At 30.5% G+C, this 18,469-nt stretch overlaps 1 protein-coding gene across 1 annotated transcript in view; it reads left to right on the plus strand.

Annotated features, from left to right (window-relative positions):
* Positions 1-18,469, plus strand: part of LOC132712910 (Ca(2+)/calmodulin-responsive adenylate cyclase-like) — a 164,151-nt gene that overhangs the window by 14,858 nt on the left and 130,824 nt on the right. The window contains 1 exon segment of the mRNA XM_060695344.1: positions 8,857-11,968. Within this exon segment, the coding sequence (XP_060551327.1) occupies positions 11,387-11,968 (582 nt within the window). The 5' untranslated portion in view covers positions 8,857-11,386.

Here is an 18,469-nt window from a genome sequence, read left to right on the forward strand (position 1 = left end):
GATGAGGAAAAGAGTGCATACGGAAGTAGATTTACATTATATTCGATTTGCAAAAACAGCCAGTTTGTAGAGGCTTTTTATCGAATGAGATCTTTTATTTTGACTTGTATGATATTTCTATTGAACAATGGTGTGTTCGACACTAAGAATAAGTTTATATCTACACACTGAACCCTTTGGCTTGCTTTGGGGGAGTACCTATTGCACATATCAAACCAGTGCAAGCCAAGACTAGGTGCGGCACATCCGTGATGTCTGATTATGGGATATACTGTTCGCTATTCAGTCAATGGAAGTTTAAATTTTTCCTTAAAAAATGAATCTTTTATCCAAGTTGTTTTTGCCTGTGTCGATTTATGATATTTAGCACGGCAAGGGTTCATATGTCAACCTTATCTTTGCAATAACAGAAAAAATATCGTTGTATTGCTTTAACATCCAAAATTTATTTCTCTTGTGGTATTATTTATTTTAGAGTTATCCAAACGTTTGATAAGAGTGGTTGCAATGGAGATTAATCACATGCACAATGTTGTTTGATATACATTTATTTCTTATAGTAAAATTTGACTTAAACTTTATAAAAAAAATAGATTTTTTATTACCTCCCTTTATTTACATGAAATGTTACATTCGGTAAAATCTTTATAAATAATGCTTTTCGGAACCTACAATATTGATAAAACTTAATTTGAGCATCATATTTATGATTTAAAACCATAAAAAATTGTGTTACAGGATCTTTAAGTAGTATAATGCGCAATTTTATGGAATATAACAGTAATCAACCATTCAGGGAAACATTATGAAAATACAATGATATCGGATAATGCATTTAATGAAACACTTTCTTCGAGTACAATTAATCATCGGTTATCATAATATCAATACAATGTTTATAATATTCTTTATATTATGATTGCTTCATAATATCAGGGTAAATTCACATGCGGTAATGTAATGACTAAAGCAATACAGATCAATTGATTGGTGTTAATCTTATTCTGCACGTGCATTGTAGATTTGTGTTTGCAACTAACAGCAATAATTGTCTATCATGTTCCATGCTGAGCATAATCTGTTATCAGTTTGCTACTACTACTTGTTCTTAGAGATTTATGATTTGTATTTTGTATTGTATTTTATTTTTCCTGTATATTCTACGCGAATGACAATGAAAGCTATGTATGGTTTGATTCATCGGAAGATGCAAGTCTTTTAATATTATCTGTTTGAATAGCATTGTTACAAAGAGCAGAATAATATAAAAAAAACATGTAAAAAGATATACTAAAAATCTTTAAAATTGTCACACAGCATTTTACAATAGTTGTTTTTATAAAAAAAGCGAGGGAAAGGGAGATCTATCTACAGTGCATTATAATAATAATTTCTACATTTCTCATATACACTTTCTTATCAAACTTATTTTCAAAATCTTTTTTGTTCAAATTTTTTACAATGCTCTTGATTTCTTCTATATACATGTATACACTATTTTAAGCAATAAGTCTACCGATTTCAGACAACTAAATTATAGTTTATCATATTTTAAACATCTTATACTAGTATATAAATCATACAAAGTTATTTCTAAAGTCCTTCTGTAAAATATCTTTGAAATGATCTTAATTCTTTCTCTCTATGAAGTCTCTGATACGGCAGGAAGTTATCTGAGATCTTCAATTTGTTTATATGTAACTCAGCTTGTGAATTTGGCACATGTTTGCAAACAGCAATTACCATCAACTCTGATATTGTTGCTTTACCTCATATCTCTCTATATATAACACACAAGACACGATGCATATTTTGCCACCTCGCAACTGATTAAATATTTCATGGATGATAATTGATTAAGTTAATTTCATAATTTTGTTTTTGTTCAAATGAGCCCGAAATTTGTAAACAAGAATTAGTTATGTTAGGATTGGTTTGATTTTGTTTGAAGTTACAGTGACTCGGTACAGGTCAAATGGCCAATTTCCAGCTTTCATTATCGTAATAAATCTAATTAATAATGTCATCGATAATAGCACCAAGAGGCCTTGACCCGAAGACAATATAAAGTTGTAAAGGATAAGCAGTACTCATGAATTGTTTCAACATTATGATAAGAATAATTTCAAACTGCAACAATTCGAGTCTTTGATATCTTAAATTCACATAGCATTCATTTCCATGATCGGGATAATACAATCACTGTCTTTAAATCAGTTGGCCCTTATCGCGTTGGGTTCGATTTTTGCAAGAGGCTTTTATGGAAAGACATTTTAGCCAGCTTACGGATGGTCGGTGTTTCTAAACAGGTGCTCGGTCGTGCCTGTAATAAGGCATGTAGTGTTCATAAACCAGTTAAGCAATAAAATCGCTTTAAGCTCATCATAAGAAAATATTTATAATGGTTTTTCTGTTTCCTATTATAGATGTTGATCAAATGGCCACCTGTATAAGTTGTACTCGCGAAGCGTACCTAGTTTACACGGACACACGCGTAAATTTAAGATATTGTTTCTGATATTGAAACTGTTAAGAAACACCTGCTTGCTTAATAATGCATTTTCTGATTACTAAAATGTAGAGAACAAGTTTAGGTATTCATGCTTTATTTATATACAAGTCTATAGTAGAAAAATAATAAGTCGTTCATAATATGATATTAAAATATGTAAAGTTTTGAGTGGAAATACGTGTAAAATATATAATTTATCTTTAAACAATTTTAGTATTTCAGCGCATATACACGTAGTGAAAATACTTATAAATCAGCAGATAATCTAAACTACAGATTTAACCGTCCGTTCGCAAGAACTTTAATTTCTACATTTAATATTAATTTATATATGATTTTTATAGGTGCCTACATTATAAAAAGTATGATATAACAAGCGGTTAGAAGATTCAGATTAATTACAATCTCTCGGAAAAACTATCATTTGACAACAAGACAGATGTTCCTGTCGTGAAATATTATTTTACCTCATCTTCGGTCTTAAGGAATTAGTCGTAAAGAATCTATGTCAATATTGGAGATTTTATGTAATATTCGGTTAGACGTTTTAAATTTTACTACCATGTCTCGACAGAATAATATTATTTGACCACAGACCATGTTTTTATAGACTTAACGTTGACTTAATGTTCATAACATTAGTAAATAGAGACTTTATACGATTTATCGTCTTTTTAGTACAATTACTTGTTAACTCCTATTAAATTTAGAAGGACTTAACCCGTAACTGCACTAAAGTGTTATGTTACTTCCTCATGACCGGATACGCAATGTAATAACCGAAAGTCTACATGGATTAAGGTTATACAATAGCCGTTCAGGAGTTATGTTGTATTAATGATGCAATGTTTCTACTCAAGTACGGAATCAGTACTTCATTGTACGGTCAATGGTCTTCAAAAGGATTACACTTCATTGATATACATTTGTCAATAGTTGATTAAAACGTGAAAAGTGAAAAGATTGTCAGTTAAGTAGGAAGGCAACCAATACTTACACAACATGAGTGCAAATAGCTATTTTGAAGCGCAGTTTACCTGTTGTAATGCATCAAATTGAAATGTTTGTATCTAATATAAATACGGTCCAGTAAAAACGTAATTATATTTTATGGTCGTCGTAAATTATTGTAATCCACCTAGTTGAAATGTTGTTTTATTTTGTTTTTCTTTTGTTTTAATTGTTGTTTAATTGTTTGTTTGTTGTTTTTTCTTAATTTATTTCTTTTTAGAATAAATACAGTAAACAATATACATACGTTCAGATGGTGTGTACAGTGTACAATACATTAAAGAATTTGCTAATTAAAAAAAGGATTATGCGCTTTTATTGTGCCTCTTCTTACAGAATGATATATTAAGCCTTTACCCTTTAAATGCATATCCGTCCTTTTCTTTACTTTAAAATAATATTTAAATCGGTATGGGATATTTTAATATGTTTAACAAGAGTCAAATAATCTTATTTCAGGCTGAAACCTATTGAATACAAGTTGGTAAAGTCACATCAATATTATTACATCGATGTAATCGAATTTCGTTATTCTGTCCCTTTTATTGTTTAATAAATAGCTTTTTATGCATAAATGCTCTGGTTTTAACGTTAAAAGCGAATAATTTATATTTAAAATACAAAAATGCAATCATGCCATGGGCTTTGACAAGTTTAATTTTCTTTTGTAGAATGATAACTCTCAATGAAAATATACCAGGGCGTTAAAAGCAGAGTATTAAGATCAATCATTAGTTAATTGATATAAAAAAAGCAAAAATGTAATCATATGTGTACCTGAGCGGACAACATATCAATCGATTTAATACAATAATTAATCAGGGCTTAAATATTAAATGATGCACTAATACATGAAACATCTTAATATTGACGGTCGTCATCTGAGAACGTCTAATATTATTTAATTTCATCACATTTCAATTTATCATAAAACCTGTTAATGGATCAGTGTTAATATCATGGGTGATGGTTGCAGAATGAAAAAAGAAGATCACTATAGTTGCATGTTGGTAAACTAAATGCAAAAATATGACGTTCCGTTAGACTGTAATTCAATACATTTTCAACATTCGTAACTCGGGTATGTCAAAGAAGACGACTAAATCTATAATTAATTACAAAAGTCTACGGCAGATATTTGCACTAATTGTTGAATTATAATTATTTCTTATATAACTGGTATCCCCCGTAGGTCAGTATACTAGAATACCCACACACAAAATTGTATGAAGTAATTGTTATAAAAAGTCTTGTTCAAGTTTTTTGGGAACATTGAGAATTTCAAGATAGATTATATGTGTCGCATATATTAAAATATAGAAAAGAATACATCTATAGAAGATAATATATAAGCTGCTATTATCTTGCAATGTCTACAATGGAGGCTCTTTATCCTTCTTTATACAACGTGATTGGCCTTTGTCACCAGTATAGAGTCAGACCATCCTGCACCTCAGGGCAGTCTGACAAGGCTGTATATATTTATAAGTTCACTCTTTTATTTTGATATATTTAAATTTCTTTAACTTTGAATGAACTGTTCCAAATTCAACGTGGAGCAAATCCTTTGGATAAATTCAGAATGTTTTTGATGCTGTAGTGATGTAAAAGGAAGCACCGTTAAACCCCAGATGGCAAAAAAATATAAATTTACAGTCTGCCTAGAATATACAGTGTGCAAGAATTAATTACCTCTTTACGTAAATCGAAAATTGCTGATCAGTTTTATTTTCAATCCAGAACACCTTACAAATTATTGTCTGTATCTTTTTTCAGACCTGCTGAGCATTTGTAAATTGAATTACGTATAGCTTTTTTAATATGATGCATATTCATTTTATCTTATTTACTTGATACTTGCTGGAAATATGCTTCCTCGTGTTTACTTGCAGAACGCCACGTGTATCTTGTCACTGGTGATCAGGTATTAAAAATATCCCTTTGTTAATTCAATTATTATTTTCTGGTATCAAATGCATAATTATATCAAACAGGTTTTAACTTAATATCAGGTTTGTATGGAAGAACATACAAAGAGTATATTAATTCTTAATGAACAAAATATATAATATTAGATATATATCTAGTATATACTAGTAACACATGAGATAATTCTTTCTCTCATAACATAATATTTCTGATAATTGTGCACCAAATACCTATATTTTATGGAGGTTATTAGTTCAGTTTCAAACAGTACAAAAACTAAAAGGTCACTTACATGCATGGGATTGCCTATAAACAATGCATCAAAACGGCAAAAATGTTTCTGTATATCAAATAAGGATTTTAAGCCCCGGTTTTCTTATGCTATCGTGTCCAGTGCTTAGTTTTTAATTTTGCATACGCACACCATACATACGCGTATCAAGTTCGATGTCATTTATCTAAATCAGACAAAAAAACTTTGAAAAAAATATATACAAAGTATCAAATAACTTGAATGCCGTGTTAAGAGATAAACTAAGTTCAATTCCCACTTTTTATGAGTTAATAATGCATTACTTGTTACGAGTACAAATTATTTGTCTATGGAGAAAATTAACAATCCTTAGCGCGTATCTTTGTGCATTAGCGTTGCACGACATAGTTATCGTGAGAGGTTAGGCCTCTAACGCAAGCAGCTTTATTAGATGACCTTGTTCAATTCTTGACCCATTTTCAACTTATAAATGCGAACTTAAATGAATGATCTTTTATTTTTAAAAATTCACAGAACGCCTTCCATCAATACTTTTAAGCACTTTGATACTCTATAAAAATGACAACAGACAACATTGTTTTTGACCCATTAAATTAAATCACAACGTCAGTTTGTAGTAAATTGTTAATTTACATGCAATTAATAGTCTATGCGAATAGATTGAATTTAAAAGTTCAATCTTGTCGAACTTCAAACAATGTAACAAGCACAATTTGTTTACTTATTTCAATGTAGTCTGTAAGGAATACAGTATCACATTTTGTAAATTACATATAAAATGCAGTATTGAATAATGTATTGCAAATATCATTCTGTAATTGATATAATGTTCTTGGCGTCATAGATATATAGATACAATAATGCTATAATTTCTGTGGCTAGTTATGAACTACAATCTGTATTATGATATTTTATTCAATTTATAGGGAACAAATATTAAAAATAAGATATCAATGGTTTGTCTTTTGACCGGATTTTAGAAAGTTTGTTAAACAATTAATACGATTTTAGTTCTTACAATATAGATATTGGGAGCAATAGTGTACTTTTTGTACCAAATCAAGAAGTCAAAAGTCTAAAGACATTTAGCTCTTCCTTAATAAGGCAAAAACGTGAAAACACGACTAATAGAAGGGCGAAAAGCACGACACCAAATTACGTCGTGTTTTCGCGTCTTCTTGCTGGAGAGTCGTAAGGACTAAGCACTGATTTACGACCTCGGAAATACGACAGTCACCGTTTGTCTTGATTTAAATATTTGAATATTTGGCCTTTTTGTACCGAAAACACGCTTACGTCGCATAACATAAAACAGCGTTTATGTTAAACACTTTTTGCCAATTCTTCTGACAGTTCCTATTCCTAGTCCAGATTGGAAGATGGACATGTCAATTTCAGATACTTGTATCCTGTTTAAGGATAATAAATAAGAAACAAGTTAACATTTAAATATACTTTCCTAGTATTGCTTTTGCTTAAGTCCGTCTCAAGTGCGGGATCAATCCCTTGTTCGACCAAAGGTTTTGGAAAGGTTATTACAAAATTAATATGGTTTTGTCAACAGTTAATACGTGAAGTGTGTAAAGGCTTATCTGCTAAGCTGTAAGTGTTATACAATTAATAAATGCAGATGAATGTAGGTTTTATTTACTATGGCCGTTGTAACATTAAATGTGGTCAAAATACATTTTCAGTATGAAATAGAAATTTCTTGCAAACCCTATGTTTAATGACTCCTGTAAAAAGATAGATGATCACTTGAAAAACAATGAGCTATCAACAAAATTTATAGAATTGAGTGGATAACGTTAAGTTAACGAATTCAAAACTCGTGTGTTATAATTTTTCCGGTCGCGACAAATGATATACCGATTTTAAGCTAATTAATACTGAAAAAAGTTATTTTTAGTTATTTTTATAGCACTTGTCCCATATACAGTTCGCAAATAAACTCATCGTAAATATAAATATTATTTCATTTTGAAAAACTGATATATTTCAACATTCTCTCGAATAAAGCATGCTATACCCACAAAATAAATCGGTTTTAAATTTGTATCCTTTAAAATTACAGGATAAACTCTCAACTGTTGTAGTTTTTGCGTCATGAGGTATAAATGTGATTTCTAGAATAAATGATTACGTATTTTTTTATTTATATTTACAACAGTGTCAAATACAGTGACTTTAATATTTCATACAGCGAATAACACTAAATCAATGTTTCAGCCTATCCAGTTTAATTTAAGTTCGTCAGATTATATCAATAGTATCCATTTGCGTAATGGAATCGACTTATTTGATAAGCCTATACACCTGGCACAGTTTGAATTAACTGCAGTTTTTGCACATGAATGCACTGGCGTTGAATTTTTTCATGTACATTAAAGTTAATCACACCAAGTGTTCTGAGTGGTTTTCTATTTAGCCGATTTATAGGATGAATATATCAATGAAGTTAAAATCAGATTGTAAAAAGCCAATCATTATGTGATTGACAACTGCGCGACCTTGTTTGATACGTGTGCCTTATATTGAAACACAATCGATTGATTTGATAAAACCATTTACGAAGGATTGTTTACAGCGTAAATAAATACCTCGTACTGATAAATAATTAATTAAACATTTAATGTTGACAATCGTCTATTAAATAGCATGCGTTCAAGTTATGTGAAGGCGGTTTAAGTGCGACTACCATTTGCCATTAACAACATATATTTTTTGTATGACAAATTCTAAGAAGTCATTTTCAAAGGTGCGCTTGTTTTTTTAAATGCCGCAATGTTTGTGGTTGGTATTTAAAAAAAAAAATAAACAAGAAAAAAACAACCATAAAAAACAACAAAAGTCCAAACGGCCAAAAGTCAACGTTTATACTACTTAATAATTACTTACAACATTCACCTATATGATTTATAAAGTCAACATTATATGTATTTAAGGATACATATTTGTTTTCAAGTACACCCAACCCGTTGGTAATTGATTCAAATCACTCGTCCACTGTTGACCCTAAATATCATTGAGTATTTTTGTAAGATGTATATAATAATCTTTCCTGATATCTCTGCTAATTCTTGTATCTTCAGCATATTCCTTATAATTGTTATCATTTTTTTCATTCCAGGTCCGACAGGCGCTGCAGGACACCGGGATAATCCGCGTGCCTGATTAATGGAACAATTATCGGATCAAATAAGAAGATTTGTGGAGATGAGGTATTAAGAAAATCTGCTAGGCAATAAAGCACGCAAATATACGAAGATATTTTGCAAGTATGGGCAATCATCGAAGTTGAATTCTTACACGTTATCTATACACGCCATATTTACATTGTTGTGCCGACTTTTATGGAAATCGGGCTTTTCTTTTTATCTAAAACGAAATCTGCTAGATCAAAATAATTCAAAATCACCGATAATATCAAATTATTCCGAACAATAAGGATAAAAGGATATAGATATCGAATGAACGAAATTACAGGGCGGTTTGCACACATTCAAATCTCCTATACAGACGAAATAACTGGCTGGAGAAATTTATAAAAATGAGCAAAACTGCCAAATAATAAATTGTATCATGTGTTGCCACTCTCTTGTACAAAAAGAAGAAAAAGAAATCGATTTAATTCATTGAAATGAAATATTGTCCTGAAAAATGAAATATAATATAAGTGTGGTGGTCACAGGATAAGTACAAGGAAACATAAATAAGTAAAATTTTAATATCGTGTATATTATATAAACACATCCTGTTTTGATAATGGATAACTGCCTTAAACAGAAAGAAATAAGGAAAAAAGAGAATTTAAATAAGAGTATATGTCTTAAATTTTGTTCAACAAAGATCAGCAGCATAATGTATCTGGAGGACTACTATTGGCAAAACGAACAAGTTTTGTAGATTTGGATATTATCTGGTAGCGTGAGTTAGAAGACTCTATGTATGATTATTACATGATCTAGAGAGAATGTTTTCAAGGCGCATCATGCCATGGGGAAATGCTGTATCATAACTTCAAATTTGTTCGCAGGAACGGATACTATTTTTGGATGATATAATATAGATAGAAGAATATTGCATACAGATGCGCGTTCTTATTATATATTCAAGTGCTGGAGTGTTGAAAAGTGTTGAAAGTTATTATTGAATAACAAAAACGAATTATTGTGACGGTATTAAAGCTTAAAACGAATGTGCTATAAAAATGAAATTAAGTTAACGTATTTAGGAGTTATAATTTGGTGCAATTGAAAAAAAAGTGTGAAAGTTGCTATATAAAATCGTTCTTATAGAAAGAAAACTCACGAAAGAATATTTAAGATTTTATGACTTTGAGATAAATTACTTTTAGTTCCTACTTTTCGGACAGCATAAAATATACATGTAGTTCATATTATATGGTATAAAAAAGAAGAACTAAAACTGCGATATATAAAAAATCGCTTAATCATTAGATAAACCATGTGGTTGGAACAAGTTGGAATGTATGTTTTTAATTATCTTTGAATGAGTGACGAATGTGTTATTATTCTAGGTATACACTGAGATTTGAAAGAGAGAAGGTAAAAAAATATCGCCAAATATTTTGCTCGTTAAACAAATTTCTACACGTGCTTAGTATGCCAAGTTTAAGCGTTTAGAATTTCAAATTAGGCGTCTGTTGTGGAGAGAAAAAAGTGATGAAAAAGAATCGGTAGCAGTCAGGGGGGAAAGCTTGGCATATTTTTCTTTTCTCCTGCATTACTCATTATACATCATCAAATCAGGTGAAAAGGAGAGCATAGGTTACAGAGCTAGAGAGTAGATGTAAAGACAGCGTGTGTTATACACAAGATGGTATATAAAACACTGTGTATTATAACTTATATATATATACCTGGATAGGAACAAATTATAAAAGCGTTGAAGATTGTCGTAAAACGACCGGCAGATGAAAATACGCTTAGATAACATATTTACTATGTTAACATGTACACAAGACTTTACTGGAGTTATGCTGTATGCTGAAAGTTGAGGATTTATTTTTGGTATCGCGTTGAAACCGAACGGATTGTTTGTTTGTTGAATAAATGTTTTATTACGTTTGCGTTCGGTATATCACTTTTGAGAAGTGTTTATCAAACTTGTTTACAATAAACCTACAAACGCGGATGGGAAAATCATTTAATGAACCAAGTTTTATCAAATAGATGTGAAACTATTTCACACATATATTTTTACAGTAGATAAAGATCTACAATAAAAGGGAAATTATAGATATCGGATAAAAATCAAGCTCAGTGTAAAGACTGTGTTTATTTGGAATAGTTGAGTTGTGGAATGATTAATGTATGCGGATAGTTTGTTTTTTCGGAGGTTTAAGAGGATGGTCAAATTAGAGGAATTAATTAGTCTGATGTATGCGATATAGATGAAAAATTTTGAATTTTTTTAAAAGAAAGGATACTACTGTTAAAGGTATTTTTGTTTGAAGATATGATGAAGTACGGATCGAATCTCGAAATAATGTTGCTGAAGAAGATGCGTTTAGTATAATTTACGATAATAATTAGTTATTGAGGTGAATGGGTGTAAATACCTCCATTGATGTGTACAAAATGATGGAAATTATTTCTTAAGTTATTAATAATTTTATTATTTCTACCAAAGTAACTATGGAGTCTACGCCTATGATACAACATCGAGTGCCAGCAGCGCGGAAGCTAAAGCGGATGTTCAGCCGGTACGAGTTTGAAAGCGCCGAGCTGGAGCGCCTGTACCGCCGCTATGTGTTCAAGCTTCGGCAAGCTTCACTAAGCAAATTACTCGGCCTTATGTGCCTTCTTTGTGCCTGCATGATAATTCTCAACTTCTACTATGTTCAAAATATAAGTGTGCCTGGAATATACATGAGCGTGCAATTTACAGTGTTTCTTCTGTTGTTTATTTTTCATAATACGAGGTTTATGAAAGAATCTCATTTAGGTGTCGTTTGCACGGTGATTATGATATTCCTTCTAGGATTTGTTGTGTTTTCATTACCTTTCGATTTTGGATCTATTTACGCTGACAGGCCGTTGCCTACATATACGCCTGTCAATGGAGTCTGGGAAATAATGTTTATTGTGTTCGTTATCTATTCTATGATGCCACTTCGGACTTATCTTGCCGCCATTTTTGGAATTATTATTCCGGTCAGTCACCTGGTAGTTACGCCCCTTGTTGCTAATAATATACCGGAGTTGCTATGGAGACAGGTAAGACTTTTCTAAATTTCATTATTTTTAAAATTTCAAAATCTTAAATTATGTGTTATTTTACTGAAAATATATTTTTGGATAGCGTATTATTCTTACAAGGGTTCTACGTTTCATTTATGACGTGTCAGCGGGTTCATCTGGTCGAGGTAATATTGATTATTTTGTAATGAGTATTCGCGAGTTTAAAACATCGTTCTCATTCTATTATCAAGTAAGTATGTAATACAGGATACGTATTGATAAAATTGTAACTATTATCAGATAATGACCAGGTCAGGCAACGGCTAAAATAATTTCCCTGTCAATGGATGAGCGAACTGACACTGTTATAACAGTGTACAAGTAATAATGCATAAAATCTTCTAACTAACTGAAAGAATCAATGCATCAATCTACCAGTCTATAACTTGAAATGTAACAATAAACTTAAATGTTGGCCTTTTTTTGCAATGTCTCCTTTCCAAAATTGCATTTAAGCAATTCGCTTAGCCAAAAGAAATAGTTTTGTGAATAATAAAGTAATGATAATAATAACAATGACGACGAGAATTAATAATAATAATAATAATAATGATGATGATTATGATTATGATGATGATATTATTATTATTATTATTATCATTATTAGTATTATTATTAATATTATTTATCTCTACAACCACTGTTTCTACTAGTAGTAGTACATGTATTTCTACAACTTCTACTACCATTACTAATGATGATTTTGATGATGATGATGATGACGACGACGACGATGATGATGATGATGATGATTTTTACCAAAAATATCTTTTTTTTACTTTAGCTACAAAGCCTTTGAAAAACATAGCCATTAAATCATCAACTCTACATCTAAGAAAGGAGGCAAAGTTGTTTTGTACTTCTGTTCTGCTACATCATGAATATGTTCCAAGATCGATACTCATGCATGTTCAGTGGTAATAGAATCTAGCATGATAAAATTACGTTACTATATGGAGGGAAATTTTCCAACTTAATGAAGGTCAGATGTATTGGATTATTTCCTTTCCTTCTCATTAACGTGGAAAAAATACAATTATTATAAAACATGTACATAACATGCAAAAAATTAAATTCTTGACAGCATATTGAGAAATTTATCTTCCGCGACATAAAATAGTTCCTTGTCAAGCTCTCGCAGAAGTATGACTAGGCATAAATCTGAAAAAGAAATTCTGGAGTGAGATGCACGTTGCAGTTAATCGATTAGATAATTTCTGAGTGATAAGAATTAATTAGAAGGATTTCTACCTACACCGTTTCCTTGACCTTCAGTAAAATTGGCAGCAAAATCTAACAGAAGTCGATGTAGGACAGAATATACAGTTTTGTTTTCAGAACGCGTATGATATATATTGTTATACTAATAATATAATTATCGTATAAAACACGTATTGAATGGGAAAAAATGGAATTAATATTTCTTATTCATTTTTTTTCACATATATTTTTCGATTAGCCGTTTTTTAAATTACTTTAGCAAATAATTTCACAAACTTTAATCAAAGTGAAATAGATAGTTATTTACTAATTGTTACCAAAGTGATGTACTTTAGCACTGAATTCTTTATTGCAAAAAATGAATTTTAGACGAAATAATTATTCTCTTAATGATAATTTTAGACGAAATAATTATTGATACGAACTATAGTATTATTAATTGTTAAAATCGATCATCTCAAAACATTTGATAGAGTGTTGATATTATGTATATATGTTGATGTCGTACACAGTTTGGTATTTTGCATGATTTATGTCCTCATGGGCTTTAAAGCTTATTGAAATAAAATTTCTACTTTAAACAAAGATAGATATAAAAAGTTGTTGCAAAGAATACGAAAAAAGTTCTTGTTCTCTCACATATATATGTAAACAATAGAAATAAAGTATACAACTTAGACAAACGGCACGGTCACAAAAAGTTGTAATATGCAAACTAGACTGTATCATTTAATTTCAAGGTTCATTAAAGCTTCCAAATTAAACTCCTTTAAACAGAGAAACACTGATAATACATGTGACGACCTTTAGTTTTACAAGATCAGGAACTAATCAAATGCGCCCATGTTCACTTTTATCTACGGATCGTAATTGTTAAAACTAGGTTTTATGTGCGTGTAATACACGTGGTTTTTATATGCTAACTACTGGATATAAAAATGTTGAATGGCAATAAAAACTGACAAAGTAAGCTGACGGCTTGAAAACCGTATTGAATAAAATGTTATGTTTAACTCTAAATTGGTACTTTGGCAAATGCAGGCCTGTAATGTAGGCCGGGCAAATTAGTGTCTGTTTTACGTTCAAACTTTGTACTCTTAAATGCTTTGTAAATAACGTGTAATTTAGACGTTGTAACCTTTCTATATGTGATGTTATTTTCGTTTATCACATGGCTCCAGTTTTTAGTATTATTTTTTTACCGCTTGTGTCATTGTATAGCCTTGATTTTTCATAGCATCATGCTAATTTGACATAACTTTCAAAGCACCACAATATAACATTTATTGTACATTAGTTTGGTATATTGTCTATGAAGTCTAAACGTTTTATATTGGTTAAATATATCCTCAGTCTGTAGCAGCAGCCATATCTTCTTCAGTCTGAAACAGTTTGCTATATTCAAATTTTGTTCTTAATATATAAGTTGATGTAACTGACAGTTGCAACAAATTATATACAGGTATCACAAATTGTTCTAAAAACGTAAATATAAGTTAAATATGTCTGCCATTTGCAAAACGATATTTTTTTTTTTTTCAAAATTCAGTATCTTCATTTAAATGCTTCTGTCTGTCGCAACATGACATATTTATGCTAACAAGATTGTCCCATAAAAATTTCGCATTAGTTTGATGTCGTGCGAACGTTTTTCGTGATTTAATGTGTGTTTTATAAAAGCTGAAGTGCATGTTATTTAAGTTGCAAACGGTTTAAAACCTAAGAACTCTAAAACTTTTTAAAATTCGATTTTCTTTATTTGAGTGTTATAATATGTATTTTATCAGGTTCTTTTTTTTTTTGTATGGTTTAATTGCATATTTTTTGTTGTTTAAAAGCGCATTATGCCTCTGAAACAAATGACTTGTTTACTCCTGATTTGAATTTCAAAACGTTTAAATAATGGGGACGAAAGGAGCGATGAATGAAATATTTGTGGAGCGATAACGGAAAATATTTGTAATAAGTATCAAAATGTAAACAAATACTAATTCACTATAACTGTACTTAATGTTAAAAAGCAACTTATGAAAACGATGGTTCAAGTAATAAACCAATGAGTAAAACTTTTTTGATACTATAAAAAGCATAAAGGCATAATTGGCCTTTAATGGGCCTGTGAAGTAAAATAAAGCTCTTTTTAGAAAATAGCTGCGTTTGTATTACATTTCATCATAAAATGTGCTTACTATTTACATGTTAAGCCGGTAAGCATACAAATTATTTAACATCTCGTGTCGCTTAAATTAAAGAAACTGTAAAACTTACCATTGTTTTTCACCTTTTAAGGACATGAAAATAGTTAAGTGTAACAAGACTGTGTTATGACATGTTTGTATATATGATAAACGCGGTCTGTCCGTGCTTTTATGGTTGTTATTCATTATTCGCATACCTTATGTAGATCTTTCGCTTTGTTATTGGTGCTCTGAACAAATTGTAACTCTATTTCAATAACAAATAAAAGTATTTAATGCTTCCAAATATGCATACATTGATAACAATTGCTCTGTGTAACATTTTTTTTTAAATCCCAATAAAAAATTATAGAATGTTATGAATATGGATTTTTTTTATTTTATTTTTGATTTTTTATATATACGGGTATATATTTTTGTAGTGTTTATGTCTTCTCTACCTATACGGATGCTGCAAAATTATCAGTTATCAAAAAAGTTTGCTGTATTATAAATTCGTTATACATATTCCTGACAGGTTATATGACCGTATATATAAGGTTGTTTGCAATATAACCATAATAAATATATTTCCAATCAGCCGTTTATATATAGGGCCATATAACCTGTCAGGAATATGTATAACTAATAATATACACGGTTGCTGTCAATTCATGAAGAAATCTCACTTTTTTCACTAAAAACGAAAGTTTGCAGTATTATAAATTCGTTACTAATATTCCTGACAGGTTATATGGCCTTATATGAACTGTTGTTTGCAATATAACCCTCGTATAGCTGTTTGAGAGATATTTACAAGCAACTGATTATATATGGCCATATAACCTGCAAAAATCTTTATATCTTATAATACAACATGTCCAAACATGGTCAGTGGTAAATAGTCCGACCAGCACACACCCAAACAGTGCAACCAGGCTTATTTATTCTTCATATCCCAGTGTAAGCTTGACAAGACCATGTAAGACATTCAGCTAGTTAAGGATTTTTTTTTATTTAATTCGCTCTGTCTAAGGGAAATTCATAACATGGTAAAATGTACGATTCATTGAGTTATCTGTCTTGAAAATTAAACACGTTTAATAAAGCGTGCTAATTTAAGAACTAAAAAAACAATGTTTTAGATCCGGTTAATTGATATTTATGACAACGTTATGAAAGTATAAATGCCATTTTATGAAATATGATGCAGGAGAACAATAAATGTAGGTAGTTAAATTATAATAAAAACGGAAAGTCGTAAAATTTGAAACATGAGATATTAACGAGTAAATTATTTTCTTCTATTTTTGTGATTTACGCGTGTTCATAGTTAAAAGGAGTAAGGAAAATAGACACGATGTGATATCACTTATTTAAATGTGTCTTTAAATCTGTCTAGTCGGTGCTGGGGGCGTAAACGGTTGCTTGGACTTAACCACTACCGTCCTCGAATAGGCACAATAAAAACGAGCCTGTGATATATTTATTATTTTGCCGTTCTTTTGGGATTCCGTTTTTATGAATTAGGCAAACATATATTTGTATTGTATTGTATTGTATTGTATTGTATTGTATTGTATTGTGTTGTGTTGTGTTGTGTTGCGTTGCGTTGCGTTGCGTTGCGTTGCGTTGCACTGCATTGCATTGCATGTTATTGCTTAACGTCAAATCTTAGAGTCTAAGGGTGTTAGGTTCAATGTTATTATAATGTTCTTTCATAAGTATAACTTTTGTTATGAAATAGTTACATTTATAAGACAAACATGCATGTTTTTATGCCTAATCAACTTTACATACTTTGCTTTATTTACACAGGTATATACACAAATGTGTATTGTATATGCAATAAGAAATATGCATTTTGAAATTGTTAAAGTTTAACTAAAAGCTGATGAAAATAACCATTCTTTACACAAGCAATTACTAGTACTAGTATATCATTACTTTACACGTGACAACTTGACATACATTTTTCTAGTATAATGTTAGCCTTTACATCCATTCATTCACTAATGCAGCACGCTTTAATATTTGCATTATGGGCCTTTAAAGTTTGATAAATTTTCTAACTAAGATTCATTAGTTAAGTTACCACATGATGAACTATATCCTGGTCGTTATAATAACATTTCACACTGCGGGATAAACGGTTGACAGCCTAAATTTAACGAACATTGACAGTGAAAAAACGCCAGATTGTCGCGGGGACGACATACCGTTGATGATTGGTAGCAAGCGTATTTTCACCGGTCAGTAATGGACAATATCAACCTGTTATGATATATATTTGTTAAGGAGATTGCCATATTAAATTCAGTTATTTATCTGCAGTAAATTAAAGGTGAACATCTTTTAAATACTTGTGTTTACAATAACTTAGTTTGCGTGAAGGCACGTGCGCCGGTGTCAAGTTTTTGCCATTAATAGCCAGCTTTTTTATTTTTTTGTAAATTTTGTAATTTTTAAATCGTTCATAATTTGTCTAGGTTTTTCTGTTCGTTTATCTGTACTTAATGGTATCTTTGACCTTTGACCTTTCCGCCTCGCAAACAATGAAATGACTTAAGTGTGCCGTAGCTAATGGGCCTATATAGTATGTATTCATTTCTTATGCAAATACTCATCAAAAACTTGAAAGCAGTTTATATGTCTTTACCTTGTGTTATTATTTCTTTGTGAAAAACTACATACATACAGGTTATTTGTTCGTGCGTTCGTTTGTTTTTCGTTCGTTCTTTTGTTTGAGTTAATATCGAATATACCTCACCAAGAAGTGGACGCTTTAAATACTTTTTAGCGCGCGTGGAAAATATAAAAAAAAACAATCAGTTCAAAATGAAATATATTTTACATTCACAACTTTATAGATTTTTATTTATTATAGTTGCCTTAAAACTAGTCAGATTTAATATTTACAAATAACGATGACGTTTACAGTGACGTCATGAAATTCTTTTTTCCGGTATGCGTTCCATTTCGTAAAGCCTGCAAACTTTATTTATAACGGAAAACAAAATAATGTAGATCTATTTCATTTTAAACAGTGTGATAATACATGTATATTTCCAATAACTCA

This window comes from Ruditapes philippinarum, unplaced genomic scaffold (genome assembly GCF_026571515.1).
Source record: "Ruditapes philippinarum isolate M1 unplaced genomic scaffold, ASM2657151v2 ctg313_1_1_1_1, whole genome shotgun sequence".
NCBI classification, from domain to species: domain Eukaryota; kingdom Metazoa; phylum Mollusca; class Bivalvia; order Venerida; family Veneridae; genus Ruditapes; species Ruditapes philippinarum.